The following is a 16,814-nucleotide window of genomic DNA, read 5'->3' as shown; positions in this document are numbered from 1 at the left end:
ACCTGAACGAGTTCTATTGCAGGTTTGAAAAAACCCAATTCTCACCTCCTGTCACCTCCGACTCCGCCACACCTAAAATTCAGTTCAGTGAAGATGATGTGTGTCAGGTCTTCAGAAAGATCAAGAGAAGAAAGGCACCAGGCCCAGACAGCGTTTCACCAGCCTGTCTGAAAACCTGTGCTGATCAGCTGGCCCCCATCTTCACTCAGAGCTGTGTGAAGTCCCCTCATGCTTCAAAACTCCACCATCATCCCCGTCCCAAAGAAATCCAAAATTACCAGACTTAATGATTACAGACCTGTGGCTCTAACATCTGTGGTCATGAAATCATTTGAAAGACTGGTTTTGGCTTATCTGAAGGACATCACTGGACCGTCTGCAGTTTGCCTACAGAGCAAACAGGTCTGTAAATGATGCAGTCAAAATGGGACTGCATTATGTTCTGCAGCATCTGGACAGACCAGGGACTTATGTGAGGATCCTGTTTGTGGACTTCAGCTCTGCCTTTAACACCATCATCCCATCACTCCTCCAGCCCAAATTAACCCACCTCTCCATGCCCTCCAATCTCCAAGGACCTGAAGTGGGACATTCACATAGCCTCCATTGTGAAAAAGGCTCAGCAGAGGTTGTAATTCCTTCACCAGCTGGGCACAGGATCTGCTGAAATAGTCTACACTGCCATCATCGAATCCATCTACCAAATCCAGCTACCAAATCTGACCTGAGAAGTCCGGACAACCCCCACTCTCTGAGACCTGTACTTCTCCAGAGTGAGCAACAGGGCAAAGACAATCACTCTGGACCCCTTACATCCAGCACACTCACTCTTCAAACTGTTGCCATCTGGTCAACGCTACAGACATAGGAACAGTTTCTTCCTTCAGGCAATCCATCTGATGAACACTTGAAATACATGGAACACACAACAGTATTCTTACATTATTTATTTAAAACACATACTTACTTATTTATATCTCAATTAGCACATTCAATTTGCACATACAAACTGTCTATATATGTGTTCATGTCTTGTCAATGTCATTCTGTGACTCTGTGGAGCTTCTGTACTGACAAATTCCTCGTATGTGAAAACATACCTGGCAATAAAGAGCTTTCTGATTCTGATATTACATGCTATACATATGTTAGGCACAGGCTCCCCGTGACCCGGGAGGTTCGGATAAGCGGTAGAAAATGAACGAATGAATAAATATACCTGTATATATTACATGCTGTACATATGTTTACATATGTACATATATATTACATGCTGTACATATGTTTACATATGTACCTATATATTACATGCTGTACATATGTTTACATATACAAACAGCTGGAACCAAATTTCTTGTGTGTGTCAACTTGGACAATAAACATGATTCTGATTCTGATATATACCTGTATATATTACAAGCTGTACATATGCTAAATATTTATCTGCACTTGTCTATTTGCACAATTGCTACTCTTTGCACTTGACATATGACATTGTGTTGTAACGTTTTCATGACTAGTTTGTAATGTTTTAATTACTGATCATATAATTACAAAGTCTATTTGTCAGTCACATGAAATGACATCTTACAGACTCAATGTACATAAAATCTCAAGCACTCTTTGTTGCAAATATTCGTTAACAGTAAATGTTGTGAGGTGGATGATGGTCATTTAAACCAGCCGCCTCAAATGGAACAACTCCTACATCCCTGTCGACTTTTGCCCTTTTCAATATGGCGGATGCGTTGACGTGTCGCAACAACTAGCAGCAAAATCAGATGCTAAATCAGATTTTAACGTACATATTATATGTTTTCACGAGTTTTTAAGTGCATGTAGAGGGTATTTAAATCTCTGTAACATTTATCTGAACACACGACCATTAATTACTAGCATCTCTGTGATGCACCCGTGATACCCATGATGCACCGGTGCTCTGATATTCCACGCCGAGTTGAAGGAACATCAGCAGAACATTAGCACGTTAGCTTAGCTACAGATTTGACACGAGACCAGAAGTTCTGCCTTTAGGTTGTTTAGAATGGAGTCAACGATGAAGAAGGAAGCCGAGAATGTTTGTGTGCTCTGCTGCCAAGATATTGATATTTTCGCCGTTGGGAAATGTGACCACCCGGTGTGTTACCGGTGCTCCACCAAGATGCGGGTGTTGTGCGAGCAGAAATACTGCGCCGTCTGTCGTGTGGAGCTGGACAAGGTAGCGGCCTGATCACCGAAGCTAACCGGTCAGCTAGCCGAGCCGAGCTAAGCAGCTAACATGCTAAGCAGCTAACATGCTAACCTGATAGCTACTAGATTAATCTCTATAGTGTATATATAACATATATATTTACATATGAGCATTTATCCTTAATTTAACACAATATCAAGAATTTATTTTATTTCGGTTAAACTCAGGAAACTAGAAGCTAAAGTTTGTCTCTTGTCATTAAGGCTAATTAGCTAGCTGACTCTTTTTAACGTATTTTTGTAAAGTTTTAGGTTCGCAGAAAGCCTGAAAGAAAGTTTTGTGAAGAATAGAAGAGTTTTTTCTTAGTTATTTAGAGTTATTTGGACTTTAGAGAGCTAGCAAGCCGAGCCGTATGGATAGGAAGCTGCTTACTCAAGTCGTTTCAGCTGATATTCTAGCTAACAGTTCCTTAACAGATAATAAGTCTTAATCACATTCTGTGTCCAAAGATCAATATGTTTGAACTGGTCCGTTTTTAGACTAACGTGTCTTTCTGACACACAGCTGAGTCAACAGACAACATATCACGTATATGATTCACTAGGTATAGCTGAACTGGTTATGTAACTCCGTCCTAAGTGCTATGTCAACTTTAATCCCTACCGTTTCCATCTTCTCTCAGGTTATATTTGTTAGAAAACTTCAACCCTTCCCTGCTGTCACTCCGCATGAATACCAGTCTGAGAGGAAATACGACATCTACTTTGCTGATGGAAAAATCTTTGCACAGTTCAGGTATTTGCAATTTATTTTTTCCTCTTCCACGTTTATATTGCCGGTGGTTAATCTTTTATTTACGTCTTTATCGCAAATGCAGGAAGATTTTGCTTTCCGAATGTCCGCAATGTCCTGAAGCCAAAGTGTTCTCCAAATTTGAGGAGCTGGAGCATCATATGCGGAAGCAGCATGAGCTCTTTTGCTGCAAATTATGTGCTAAGCACTTGAAGGTACCGAGTCGTACCTCTGTTACTCACTTACTCATTTTGCCCCTAGTTGGTTCTAATGTCATACAAACCCCACATTCAGATATTCCCTTATGAGAGGAAGTGGTACAACCGCAAAGAACTGGCTCGACATCGGACGCAAGGGGACCCGGACGACACGTCTCATCGTGGCCATCCGCTCTGTAAATTTTGCGATGACCGATATCTGGATAATGACGAACTGCTTAAACACTTAAGGCGTGACCACTACTTTTGCCATTTTTGTGATGCAGATGGAGCACAAGAATACTATTGGTACTTCACTCTTTCTTCTGATCATATTATGGCGGTGTTTATATAATCTTTTTATATTTGTATATTCATTAATAAATCTCTCAAATCTGATCCAGTGATTACCGTGATCTCAGCGATCACTTCAGAGAAAGACATTTTCTGTGCGAGGAAGGTCGCTGCAGTACAGAGCAGTTCACACATGCCTTCCGGACAGAGATCGACTACAAAGCCCATAAAGCTGCTGCTCACAGTAAGAACCGGGCTGAGGCCCGCCAAAACCGGCAGATTGACATACAGTTCAACTACGCCCTACGCCAGCAGAGAAGGAACGATGGTGAGTGGGTCAGTCAGTGTCTGCTCTGCATAGTCTTGTGCCATTGTTTTAACCCCTCTGTCAGACTTTTTACCCAGCACTTTCTGAATGGCTTCTTCAGGTCTAGTGAGTGCTGATGATTATGAGGAAGTCGATCGGTTCAACAGACAAGGGCGCTCTGGAAGAGGAAGACCCCAGGGGGTTCACCAGAATGTAAGAAGCTGGAGGTACAATAGGTAAGTTTCTCATTACAGTGCTTTTAATAACACACCTTCACTTTTACATCATTAGTTCCTCGTCATTTGTTTAAAAAAAGATTCAAAAGAATGGCTCGCGGTAGAATGTAGACTTGCAAGATATTTCTTCTCTATGTTGTAACATGCACTTTAAACAGATTTCAGGACAGTAGGAGGTTCTTTTAAGCTTGATGTGCAAATGTGTAAGATTTATTGTTGCCTGTTCAATTTCTGTAAATAGTTCATCACTTTTGATTTAGAAAAGAAATCTGATTATATGAAGAACTATAATTGAGGCTCCTACATTCAGGGTGAATTCAAACCAGTACTCAAGGCCTTAATCTCTAGACACATTATTGCCTTACAGTGCATGACGAGTACTGATTGTGGTTGTGTACAGAGAGGAAGAGGACAAGGACCTGGCTGCTGCTATTCAGGCCTCACAGGCTGCACGCCGACAGGCAGAGAGAGGACAAGTTCACGAGAGAGTCCAAAAACCACGCAAAGAGGAGCCGGTGGAGAGCGATGAGTTAAGAGCCAATCGGGGTGCAGTCAAACCTCCTATTGACATGCAAGGTAAAGTGGGTTTCCACTTTATAATTGTGACTTTAATTATCCCGATCTGCTCGTGTGAGCCCTACTGAAACGTGCTGCATCTGTGCAAGAGCACAACTAATCACATTCCCAATGAGTTGTAGTTCATTTATTACCCAGTGTAAGGTTAGAGGTCAGAGATCCTCTATACTTTTTCTTCTCTCATTACTTTTAAATGCTTTTGTTGTTCTGTTGTTTTTATTATTATGTTGTATATGATTTGGGCCAAAAAAAACAAAATTTCAAATTGATGAACCATGACTTACATTTTGGTAGGAAAAAGGGTTTAATTGACATACACTTGTATCTTTTATCTCTCAGAAATATGCCAAAAGAGCCCATTGAGCTGATTTACATATGACTGTTGATTTGTTTTACTTAACAATATTCACCAACACCCTGGGATATTTTACATGCTAAAACTTTCAAACCATGTTTTGACGTTAGATAAACTATTTGTATAAAGAATATATACAGCCCTGTGTCCTGGCTGGAGGTTGGCAGGTCTGCATTATTCAAACACAAGGTTTCAAATGAGCTCCTGTAGCTTTGGTCTGCAGAGGCAACCATATATATATATATGAGACAGTTAATTATTTTTATACATTTCAGGTCGCTTGATGAAGAACAATGTCCCAATGAAGGTTGAAGACTTCCCAGTATTAAGAGCTGGAGCATCACCACCGCCTATTCAGAAGTAGGTTTTACAAAGATGCTAAATATTTGTGTGCAATAAGACACAAAGTGTTTCACTCTAGTTCTGAAATAAAATCATAATGAACAATATCCAATCACTGATAAATGTTTTGTTGCAGCATGGTGAAACCCACTCCTGTCTCATTGAAAGAAGATGATTTCCCTAGCCTGGTGCATTCTGGCACAATGGGTTCAGCCCCAATGACCCCAGCATATGTGCCACAAGCTAGAAAACCTTCTTCTTTCCAAGAGGAGGACTTCCCTGCACTTGTCTCAAAGATCAAACCTCATAAGCCTCAGGAGAATACAACATCCGCTTGGTCGCAAGTAGGAAGTAAAGCTGGTGTACTCCATAATAATAAGCCTGTGGTTCTGCCGACGAAGATGCACTCGCACTCCGCCAATGTGTTTTCTTCTAGTGACCCACCACCCTCCTCCGCTATTCCTCAGACTCATGCATCTCGGCGCAAGAAGAAGCTTACCTCTTCACAGAGCACCAAAACCACATCCAAATTCAGATCTCCGGTCTCATCAGATGACGAGGACCCTAAAGCAGGCAAAATGGTTCAGGAGATTTGTGCCATCCCTACCATGTTAGACATCTCCTCTCTGCTTACGGTGAAGACTGGATCATCACAGCCCAGTAACAAAAATAGCAAGAAGAAGAAACAGCCTTCAGACGCACCTTTTGGGACGTCTACAAATAACATGGAATCGGTTATCACCGTGGCTCACAAAGAAAATGTACCCGAGGCCAAACCACCAGACCACCTTCCTAAAGGCACTGTGGTCCCCAAATCAAATATGTTCATAAATGGATTCAGGGAGAAATCTAAGGAAACTAAGGACCCCATCATTCCCGAAGAGCCTCCTGCCCCTAAAAAGCAGCCTCTCTCTGAACCACCTGCTGTACCTGCAGAAGAGGATTTCCCTGCTCTTATTACTAAGAAACCTCCACCTGGTATGACTCGGACTGTTCCTGTATAGAAACACCGTCTCGTGTATTGTCTGAAACTCACCTTTTATTGCATTGTGTTTTGCATTTTAGGATTTAAAAACACATTTTCCGTGAAGAACGTTCAGACAGTGCTGCCTCCTCCTCCTCCTCCTGGCCTTGGGCCTGTGATCAGCAAGCCTCCTCCAGGGTTCACTGGTGTCCTGCTCAACAATAACATAGCAGAACGCTCAGTGCCAGTGACTAACAGGTCAGAATGAATGACATGTTTTAAACCCAAAATACTGTCTGTATTAGAAATGTACTGCCTGGTTAGGTTTTGGCAAAATGTATGTATGTTTTATCTATTCGGTTATCTCCATTAAGTTTTCTATAAGCTTGATTTAAAAAAAAAAAAAATTTTTTCTCTTTCCTACAATTACAGACCAGCTTCCTCACACGGAACATACCACATGCCTGAAAACTTCAAGCAGAGGAACATGGAGCTTATTCAGTCAATACAGAACTTCCTTCAGAATGATGAATCCAAGTTCACTGAATTTAAAAATTATTCAGGCCAGTTCAGACAGGTAATGAGTGTTGGCCATAATGTCTGTCATTATGTACAAACCATTTTTTTGTAATAATACTAGTTATTTAATCATGATTTTTTTTACTCACCCCAAATGCATAGACTCTTATGTTGTTTATAATAATGACTTCAAACAGAAGTCCTATTTCTCCCTTATGTTAAATAATACTTATCTCCTGTCTGTACTAGGGTTTAATTTCTGCTGCTCAGTACCACAAAAGCTGCCACGAGCTGCTGGGGGAAAACTTCAGCAGGGTCTTCAACGAGTTACTGGTTCTTCTTCCAGACACACAAAAACAACAGGAGCTTCTCACTGCCCATACAGACTTTAAAGCCATGGAGAAACAGCAGCTAGGCTTAAAAGGCAAGAAAAACAAAAAGAAAGCCTGGCAAACATGTACCTCTAACAACAGTCTAGACTTGGACTGCGAAGTGTGTTATATCTGCAAGCAGGTACTGGCTCCAAAAGACTCCAGTGCTCATAAGACCCTGCATATCGGAGAAGACGACTTTCCTTCTCTCCAGGCCATAAGCAAGATTATCAGTTAACTGCCAAAAAACAGGGGCACGGCTCCGACAGACGGAAAGATGTGTGTTTTTTTCCAGGGTCAGAGATGTTTAATACAATAAGGGATCACCAGGAGAAACGGAGTGCAGCTGGAGTGTGTGTATAGAGCATTGGTGCCCGACTCCAGTATTGGAGTTTGGTGATCTTCCTGGTTTCCAAGCTGCCTAATTTTGCACGCTTGTTACTCACCAGGTTTAATTATGCCACACCAGGACTGCAGTCGGACACCCTTAGACTACATACTTGATAAGATTGAAATGAGAGCTTGATTGAAATGGGAACATTTAAATTAAATTAGACATCTGCTTCAGGAGTATTCATTATTATTGTATAATACATTTTCTTAATCCCACATCTGTGGATTTATGGGTGACATTTTCATCAGGATTGTACACATGCTTTACGCATGCCAATTTTCTAATTCTAGACGCTGCATTCGATGATCTCCCCCAACATTTAATTACGGAGTTCTATTCATTAGTGAGCATCATTGCTCACCTTTTTCCCCCCAAGTCAATATTTCTGGATGGAGGAAAATTCTGAGTAAAAAGTGTGCAAGTGCCTAACAGATGCCTCGTCTCTGAAAAAGGACCTGTATGAAGTGATTGTTGAAATCAAATGAACTTGCACCGTTTCACTTCCTGTCACGCTACAGTCACTGTGACACCTCAGCACTTGTTCTGTGCTTTTTTTTTTTTTTTAAGCTTTCATCCTTATTTATTTAGGACTTATTATTATTTAAATGGATTATTTTAACAAAGCGTTTAGGATCGCAAAAAGGTATGACCACAAATTTCTATTTTTCGTAACCTCTTTTTGTATTAAAACATCAGTCAGAATTTCAATTAGTCTCCATGCAATAATCCAGTTAATGCAGATTAAGGCACTGACATCTGGAGTTAAATGTAAGAACAAATGCACATTTCTTATTTTGACGGCAGGGTAAAAAAAATGTTTTTTTTTTTTTTTGTTTTTTTTTACTCACCCAGTTTCTGCACTGTTCCTGCTTTTGTATAACTCTGTTCATAACTGCAAATACACCGGGAGGTGAATATGCTTTCCTGTTAACATCTTTTTGATACAAATCAATGACAGAATGTTGTTACTTTATGATCTAGTTCTGTTTTACACAGCAATGGGGGGAGAGAGAGAGAGAAAAAAGAAATATTTACCTACAGATGAATGATGCACAGTTGGCTCCTAATAGAATCAAATTAAATGCTTAAAAACATTGTATTTATTATTCTCATTATTTTTACATGAACATGCTTGTGAAAGTTTCACAGACTCTTCATGAAAAAAAACCATATCTTTTTATTTTGACGATTACTGCAGTCCAGACACATTGAATTGAAAACAGTAAGTCTTTTGTGTACAGCATTTAAACATTCAACATGGGATATGATGCCAGAGGTTACACTAGAATGTACCATTCGTGTACAGGCCGTATTTATAAGCCTGCATGTCTTGTGCATAGGTTGCACTTGAGAGGGTTAAAAGAAAAGGAAAAAAAACCCCACACAAGTAAACATTATTTTTTGTGTACATGAGTGGACATCATTTTTTTCTTTTTTTTTTTCTTTTTTTTTTTTCCCTTGCCACAATAAACGTGAGTCAACCGGTACATAAACAGTGGTCTGGTAAATTCTTTTCTAGTGTTGGTACATGAAACATAAAAACCCCCGATCACGCTCACAAACACTCCATTGACGTCATGTATTGAATTACAGTCAGTATCATTTTGTAGGCTTTCCTATCTGAGAACACAAACATTAGTGGTATCCTACTACATATCAGATGAAGCACTGATGGTCACCAAACATTTTAAACATCGACATCATTTTCACAACTTAAATACAAACTCTACTGTTCAGTTCATGTTTTTTAATGATTCCTCAACATTCCGTTCAGCAAAGCTTTATGTTCTTTTTTCCTAAGACAAAGGTTTTTCTTTTATTAACATGAGCGTGTGATTGTTTTCATCCCGTCCTTTCATGACTGCGGTTTTATTGTATGCATGTTTTTCTCTTAAGAGGCTAAGAGTTTGTTGTAACAAATGTGAGTTGTTGTATTTTTGCATCAACTGTATGATTTACAGTTGCAGTTATTAAACCTCTGTTTTTATGATTGTAGACCATTTGTTTTGTTCACACCTAGTAAAGAAACCTTGAACAAACACTGGACGGGGTGTCCTTGATACAGACGCATAAACTTGATCGGCTTCCTCTAAACACTGAAGACTTTCAGTACAGAAAACCTACGATGGCATTTCCATCTGTGCGAGACTGCACACTAACCTACAATTTGGCAGGTTGTTACTGGTAAACATATTTTAATAGAATCTGAAGACTACTTTCATACGTAATACGTAACTTTTAAATATTGCACTTTATATCCACATAAACACTCAATGTAAAGTTTCAAGGTATCTTTGATGCATGACAGTTAAACAATTTCTGAATATGTTGCACATGCATATTTTTCTCGCCCAAAGGTAAAACAGCCTTGATATTTTATATCACGCTGTTTTTAGGTTCTTTTATTTCCTTCAAATACACAGCTGACATTTCCTTGTTTTAGTGACCTAGATGGACCAGAATAAATCCTGTCATACATAGAAGAGACGTCTTATTTAATTTCTTCTTCAATTCAACCCGTAAATTAATGTTTAACTATCCATATAGGCCCGAGTGAAATAAAAAAAAGTCACAATCGACAAACTCTTGTACAGAAGGTCACAGCACAGCACTACCTATGAACACTGTCACACCACGTCATCTTGAAGAAAGGCCAGAACCTCTCGGCTCCTCTAGTAAATCGGCACCTGGTAAGTCGGGGCGTTGGGGTCCGGTTTCTCAGTGAAAGGTGGGCTCTGGTACGCATCGGTGGGCTCTGTGGCAGGTATGGTGGGGAACGGCTGGATAGGTTGGTTTCCATCCACATGTTCTGTGGTGAAAAGAGACATGTCTGTCCCCAGAAGATACTTCTGCACTGCTCTCACTGTTAGACCAGCCTGAAATGCAAAGCCACACTCGTTCAGAAGGACGTGCAAGTGTGTCTGAACCTCACACAAACTGACTCTTAACCATTACATTAATATCATGAGTGTCTCCCACATTTTCATTGACTGTGAAGCAAAAAGAGGTTGTTCTTTGCCCCCTACATCAGCCTGAAAGCAGTATCTGGAGCAATCTGCTGTACCTTTAGCTAGGTCATGATGTTATTCTTAGACTGAAATGGGTGCATTTTCAGCCTGCTCTGTCACAAGTTCTGCTGATTTTGAGATGATAAATGTACAATGCATGATTGTTTCCAAAGGACAGAATTGTTTAAAAAAGCTTTCAGTAAATTTTCATGCAGTCGATGTAGCACTTACCCAGGTGAAGATAGAGAAGAAGGAGAAAGCTATGGCAGCTCTAGCTGCATCAGCTCCCTGGTTCATTGGCAGATCGTCTGGTGTGGTGCGCTGCCACTGGTTCACCAAGAAACAGAAACTAACAAACCACAGGAACGTCCACAAACCTAACAACAAAAAAGCATCACAAGTTAAATAGATATCTGAATATGTATAGGTACAGCATGAAAACATGTTGATTCAAGACATTGCTGATTGCCCTCAAATATATATAATTTTGCAAGCTTACCTGAAAATCCAATCTCCAGCAAGACTGCCTTCTTCCTGTCTTTAACACTGCTGATTTGTTGGAACTTCATGTCAAGGATGAAGAAAAAGATGCATGCCAAAAAGGCTATGATCCCAATGGTGATACCGTAATTGCAGGCATCATTGTTCTTGTTGAAAACACAATGTAGAATCTCACTTCCGACGTTAATATAGCCTTCGTTTATTATGGAGCCAAATACCACCATTGAGAAAATCTAGAGTGGAGAAGAGAAGCAGAAAACAATAGAAACTTCAATCCAAGTAATTAGTAGCATTTAAAGTCTTGTATCTTTAATTAATCCATAAGTTTATGTGGTAATAAAGTATATATATTTAAAGTCGACTATTATATGCAAAAGGATGCATAAGCCTGAATAAACCGAACCGTAATTGTAGTCAATACCTGATGTGTTTTTTCAACTTTTAGGTGAAGTGCCTTGACATTAAGCATCATTTGACATAACAATTTTGAATGATTTATTGGGACTTTAGATGTTTATTATTATTATTATTATTATTATTATTATTATTATTATTATTATTATTATTATTATTATTAAACTGCCTACATTAATAGTTTAACTGAAATATAATCTCTGTGCAACAATCCAGACTTTCATTCACTACATTTAGGGTAAAAAAGGGTAAACCTGGACCCTTGAAAATATAGAAACAACAACAATAATGTTTTATTTGTTTAGTAAACTGAATAATAAAAGGACAATAAATGTATAGTATACACTCCTAGTGTACTTTGTACTGTTATAATACATCTCAGTTTACTATATACCTGTGTATTCCTTGGTATACTATCTACACTTATACTCTATCCCAGTATATTATATATCTGTATACTCCCCAGGATAATATGTACAGGTATGCTATATTCCAGTACAATATATACCTATATACTACATCCTAGTATACTATATACCTGTATACTACATCCCAATATATTATATACCTGTTTACTCACTGGTATGCACAGGTATACTACTCAGTATATCATACACCTGTATACTCTCTAGTAAACTATGTACATGTGTACCACATCCCAGTATATTATATAACTGTATACCCCCAGTATACTATGTAAATGTATACTACATCCCAGTATACTGTATACCCCCCAGTATACTATGTACAGATATCCTACATCCCAGTATACTGTATACCGGTATACCACATCCCAGTATATTATATACCTGTATACCACATCCCAGTATATCATATACCTGTATACCCCCAGTATAATAAGTACAGGTATCCTAAATCCCAGTATACTGTATACCCCAGTATACTATGTACAGGTATCCTAAATCCCAGTATACTGTATACCCCCAGTATAATAAGTACAGGTATCCTAAATCCCAGTATACTGTATACCCCAGTATACTATGTACAGGTATCCTAAATCCCAGTATACTGTATACCCCCAGTATAATAAGTACAGGTATCCTAAATCCCAGTATACTGTATACCCCAGTATACTATGTACAGGTATCCTAAATCCCAGTATACTGTATACCCCCAGTATAATAAGTACAGGTATCCTAAATCCCAGTATACTGTATACCCCAGTATACTATGTACAGGTATCCTAAATCCCAGTATACTGTATACCCCCAGTATAATAAGTACAGGTATCCTAAATCCCAGTATACTGTATACCCCCAGTATACTATGAATAGGTATCCTAAATCCCAGTATACTGTATACCCCCCAGTATACTATGTAAATGTATACTACATCCCAGTATACTGTATACCACCAGTATAATATATACAGGGATACAACATTCCAGCACCTTGTATACCTGTATACTAAGCAAAGGTATACTACATCCCAGTATATTATATACCTGGATACTTCCTGATATAGTACGTATAGGTATACTACATGCCAGGGTATTGTATACCTGTATACTATAGCACAGGTATACTACATCCTAGTATACTCAAGTATTCAATCTCAGTACATTATTTACATGTATGTTACATCCCAGTATTCTATACATGTATACTCCAGCCCAGTATACTATGTAGGTCTTGGTACATTGTACTATATACCTGTATATTCTCTCCCAGTATACTATTTACATGTACTATATAACTGTATACTCTATCCCAGTGTACTATGTATGTTCTGGTACATTACACTATTCAATTCAATTCAATCTTATTTTAAAGTTTATTTGTACAGTGCTTTTTAAAATTGACATTGTCTCAACACATAAACATAGAACAAAGGGTTAATATAAAGAACAATATAAAGATTAATATAATAAAAATTCAAGATTAATATTAAAGATATTTATATGTGTTCGTATTTATCCCACGATGAGCAAGTCTGGGGTGACTCAGGTGACTGTGGCGAGGAAAAACTCCCTTGAATGGTAAAGGAAGAACCTTGAGAGAAACCAGACTCAAAGGGGAACCTCATCCTCATTTGGGTGACACTGGAGGGTGTGATTATAAATATACAGTCTAATAAATGTTGTATTGATGAGGAGATTGTTGTCCTCAAAGACCACATGGAGTTGTTATCAAATCTTAAGTATTGCAGAGTCCAACTGGAGCTGGTAAATCTCTAGATGCCTCAGGAATCTCATAGAGTCAGCCTCAGAATCCTCAAAGAGTCAGCCTCAGGATCCTCACAGAGTCAGCCTCAGGATCCTGATCCTCACAGAGTCAGCCTCAGGATCCTCATAGAGTCAGCCACAGAATCCTCATAGAGTCAGCCTCAGGATCCACATAGGGTCAGCCTCAGGATCCTCACAGTGTCAGTCTCAGGGTCCTCATACAGTCAGCCTCCGGGTCCACATAGAGTCAGCCTCAGGATCCTCACAGAGTCAGCCTCAGGATCCTCACAGAGTTAGCCTCAGGATCATCATAGTGTCAGCTTCAGGATCCACATAGGGTCAGCCTCAGGATCCTCACAGTGTCAGTCTCAGGGTCCTCATACAGTCAGCCTCCGGGTCCTCATAGAGTCAGCCTTAGGATCCTCACAGAGTCAGCCTCAGGATCCTCACAGAGTTAGCCTCAGGATCATCATAGTGTCAGCTTCAGGATCCACATAGGGTCAGCCTCAGGATCCTCACAGAGTCAGTCTCAGGGTCCTCATACAGTCAGCCTCCAGGTCCTCATAGAGTCAGCCTCAGGATCCTCACAGAGTCAGCCTCAGGATCCTCACAGAGTTAGCCTCAGGATCATCATAGTGTCAGCTTCAGGATCCTCATAGAGTCAGCCTCATCTCAGTGGAGGTCCAAAATCTTCATGGCACGGAAGACAATCGGAGTATACAGTAGACAATATTTTCAAGATTGATGAGAAGTATAAATGTATATAAGTGTATATAACTGTGGTACAGGCGGAAATTGTGATTCTGTCTGTACGAGGCAGGTGAAGCAGAGATGTTATCACTCCTTATAAAAGCCCCGGTTTAAAGAACAGGCCCTGGCACGATGGCTTCGTATCCCTTTACACCATTAATCAGATTAAATGAACACTAATACACTGTAGTATTGTGTGGTGTGAGTGAGATATTGACCTCACAGTGCTGAAATCACGCGCGCTCCGGTCACCGCGTCCATGGCATCAATACGTCAACATCTTTACGCAACGAAAAACAACAAATCCCGAAACAGGGTTTATATATTACAGCATTCAAGAAATAGTCCACGAACTCATATACATCCCACGTACCGTAAGGGTTAATGGTATGGAATATGAAATAAACGCTATGCCTGATTTGTGCTCGCTTGTTTTTATGGAGCATATTAAAGAGACGCGCGTTATAAACACACACCACGCTGAATTAGACTCACCCATGCTAATATCCTGAGAATGGTCTGCGGCTGTTGTATAAAAGAGATGAGGTCGAATTCAGCCCCAGCTCTTCCAGCGCCGAAAGACCCCACTCCGTCCATTTTCCCCTCTTCTTTCTGCTATGATTCAGGTTGAAAGCTGTGAGGGTCGAGATGGATACACACTTGCGCGCGCGTGCACACACAAACTAGTGCGCGTGCACACACACTAGTACACACACACACGCTAGTATACACACACAAGTGCGCGTGCACACACACACACACACACACACACACACACACACACACACACACACACACACACACACACACACACACACTAGTGCGTGCATTCTCCCCAGGTCTGATGCGACACTCTCAACAGCAACATTTACATGCATCAGCATCCTCTTTTCATTGAAATGATATTTTATTTGACTAAATAATCTGGATTTATGATACTGTTAGGTCAAAAGGTTGTGGACACCTGATATACATATGATACCCATATGCACATGCAGATCATACCATTCCAGATTTACTGTTATATTAACATCCAGTCTTCTGTGACGTCTTTCCACTAGATGTCGGAGTGTCTGTGTGGATTTGTGTTCATTCAGCTACAAGAGCATTAGTGAGATCAGACACTGATGGTGTAAGAGTGAGGAGGTCTGGGGTTCAGTCGGTCAGTCGGGTTGAGTAAGAGTCAGGGCTCGGTGCAGGACACTCGAGATCTTCCACTCCTGTATACATACACAGGTGGGTACACAGGTAACTGATAAAAATATAGGCCATAATTGTGTACTTTAATTTGTCATTAATAGACATTCAGAATATTCATAAAATATTTCAGGCTGTGGTTCAAATGCAAAGTTCTGCTCTTATTTATGCTGCTGACATACTTGGTATGTGTATTGACAAAAAAGACAAATATGTAGACAGACAGAAGGAAGATATCTCATATGACCCTTGATCAAAAGTTTGTTTCTTTACATGATCTATTGCACATCATGTGTTGATTGACATTTGATTCTAAGTGCTTCACAGTGTATTTCCTTTAATGCAAATTATAACATTGGACAAACTGTAGCAATCACATGATTAGATTAATTAGCATCATTAATCCTTTTAATCAGCAACACAAACATTAACCAGCAGCCTTTAAATTATTTTTGAATTGGAAAAGTCATGGTACATCAATAAAGATATGAATGATCATATTATGGGCAAAAGAGCAGCACATTCTTCATCACATATATAAATGTTTTTACATGACATGCTACACAAAGTAAGCCACAATTATTATGACCAAAGGCAGCAAGGTCAAGGGCAGTTAAAGGTCTGGTTTATTTTCCTCTGGGAATTGATTTTGTTTTGGTTTGTCAATCACATGAGCCATCTTTCCAGCCATCTCTCCACCTCTCGTCCACTTTACTGCAGTCAAACTCTGGTTTTCCTAACCGGATGTTGATGCCATTATGGAGATGACAAAGCCATTGTGAGAGATGGTGACGGCTGCTGGTGTCCGGGTGGTTTGTTTTCAATCTGACAAGAAATAAAAAAATATTATGTGCTCAGGATAAGCAAACACTTGCAACAGGTAAGGTTAACCAACCGGACGTGCACTTGGGTTCACAATTACTGTATTAATATATCGATACTTACCTGGATCTTAGGTCCTCAGCACATTCTTCACATGGGAAGAATTTCGAAAACAGACTGATGAACTGCGTCATGTCATCCTGTTGTGTTTTGGTGGGTGTATCAGGGTAATATGCTGCCATAGTGTGGAGCAATGACCATGAGCTCCTCCCCAGCTCTTCTCTGTCCAGTGGGCACTCCACAGCTTTCTCATTCTCAGCTACCTGTTAGAGAAAACTGTCTTTATCAGATTCTAGTATCGACTATTATCTAGACTGTGAGATTCCAGAAAGTTGTATC

General features: G+C 39.8%; 3 protein-coding genes across 5 annotated transcripts in view; 1 reads left to right on the top strand and 2 right to left on the bottom strand.

Annotated features, from left to right (window-relative positions):
- The first annotated feature begins 1,709 nt into the window (after positions 1-1,709).
- znf598 (zinc finger protein 598) lies at positions 1,710-8,546 on the top strand. Of its 2 annotated transcripts, none has more exons than XM_027148456.2 (12): positions 1,710-2,218; positions 2,874-2,986; positions 3,069-3,198; positions 3,278-3,489; positions 3,585-3,802; positions 3,903-4,017; positions 4,418-4,593; positions 5,224-5,308; positions 5,427-6,268; positions 6,356-6,512; positions 6,687-6,831; positions 7,023-8,546. In XM_027148456.2, exons 1-12 carry the CDS (start codon positions 2,045-2,047, stop codon positions 7,380-7,382), a joined length of 2,727 nt encoding a protein of 908 aa, XP_027004257.1. In that variant the 5' UTR covers positions 1,710-2,044; the 3' UTR covers positions 7,383-8,546. The 2 variants fall into 2 exon arrangements, with proteins under 2 accessions (XP_027004257.1, XP_047663686.1); XM_047807730.1 differs by having other exon boundaries at positions 2,124-2,246.
- A 74-nt stretch (positions 8,547-8,620) lies between these two features.
- syngr3a (synaptogyrin 3a) lies at positions 8,621-15,125 on the bottom strand. Of its 2 annotated transcripts, XM_027148458.2 has the most exons (5): positions 14,892-15,048; positions 14,615-14,676; positions 11,046-11,280; positions 10,778-10,923; positions 8,621-10,414 (listed from the first exon to the last, which is right to left on the bottom strand). In XM_027148458.2, exons 3-5 carry the CDS (start codon positions 11,269-11,271, stop codon positions 10,211-10,213), a joined length of 576 nt encoding a protein of 191 aa, XP_027004259.2. In that variant the 5' UTR covers positions 11,272-11,280; positions 14,615-14,676; positions 14,892-15,048; the 3' UTR covers positions 8,621-10,210. The 2 variants fall into 2 exon arrangements, with proteins under 2 accessions (XP_027004259.2, XP_027004258.2); XM_027148457.2 differs by lacking the exon at positions 14,615-14,676 and having other exon boundaries at positions 14,892-15,125.
- A 535-nt stretch (positions 15,126-15,660) lies between these two features.
- gfer (growth factor, augmenter of liver regeneration (ERV1 homolog, S. cerevisiae)) overlaps positions 15,661-16,814 on the bottom strand; it is a 2,032-nt gene continuing 878 nt past the window's right edge. Inside the window, exons 2-3 of the mRNA XM_027148495.2 lie at positions 16,539-16,738; positions 15,661-16,418 (exon numbers count right to left, since the gene is read on the bottom strand). Coding sequence (XP_027004296.2) covers positions 16,256-16,418; positions 16,539-16,738 — 363 coding nt within the window. The 3' untranslated portion in view covers positions 15,661-16,255. The remainder of the gene's footprint in view (positions 16,419-16,538; positions 16,739-16,814) is intronic.

The sequence above is a fragment of the Tachysurus fulvidraco genome, chromosome 24 (genome assembly GCF_022655615.1).
Source record: "Tachysurus fulvidraco isolate hzauxx_2018 chromosome 24, HZAU_PFXX_2.0, whole genome shotgun sequence".
NCBI lineage: Eukaryota > Metazoa > Chordata > Actinopteri > Siluriformes > Bagridae > Tachysurus > Tachysurus fulvidraco.
The sequence above is the reverse complement of the archived record's forward strand: the minus strand, read 5'-3'. Positions and strand labels throughout refer to the sequence as shown.

Excerpts from the sequence above, each read along its gene's own strand:
- znf598 (XM_027148456.2), top strand. The coding sequence starts at position 2,045 with ATGGAGTCAACGATGAAGAAGGAAGCCGAGAATGTTTGTGTGCTCTGC. Across the intron at positions 6,513-6,686 it reads TCAGTGCCAGTGACTAACAG|ACCAGCTTCCTCACACGGAA; the intron begins GTCAGAATGAAT and ends CTACAATTACAG. Across the intron at positions 6,832-7,022 it reads ATTCAGGCCAGTTCAGACAG|GGTTTAATTTCTGCTGCTCA; the intron begins GTAATGAGTGTT and ends TGTCTGTACTAG.
- syngr3a (XM_027148457.2), bottom strand. The coding sequence starts at position 14,993 with ATGGACGGAGTGGGGTCTTTCGGCGCTGGAAGAGCTGGGGCTGAATTC. Across the intron at positions 11,281-14,891 it reads TTCTCAGGATATTAGCATGG|ATTTTCTCAATGGTGGTATT; the intron begins GTGAGTCTAATT and ends TCTCCACTCTAG. Across the intron at positions 10,924-11,045 it reads GCTGGAGATTGGATTTTCAG|GTTTGTGGACGTTCCTGTGG; the intron begins GTAAGCTTGCAA and ends TTTTGTTGTTAG.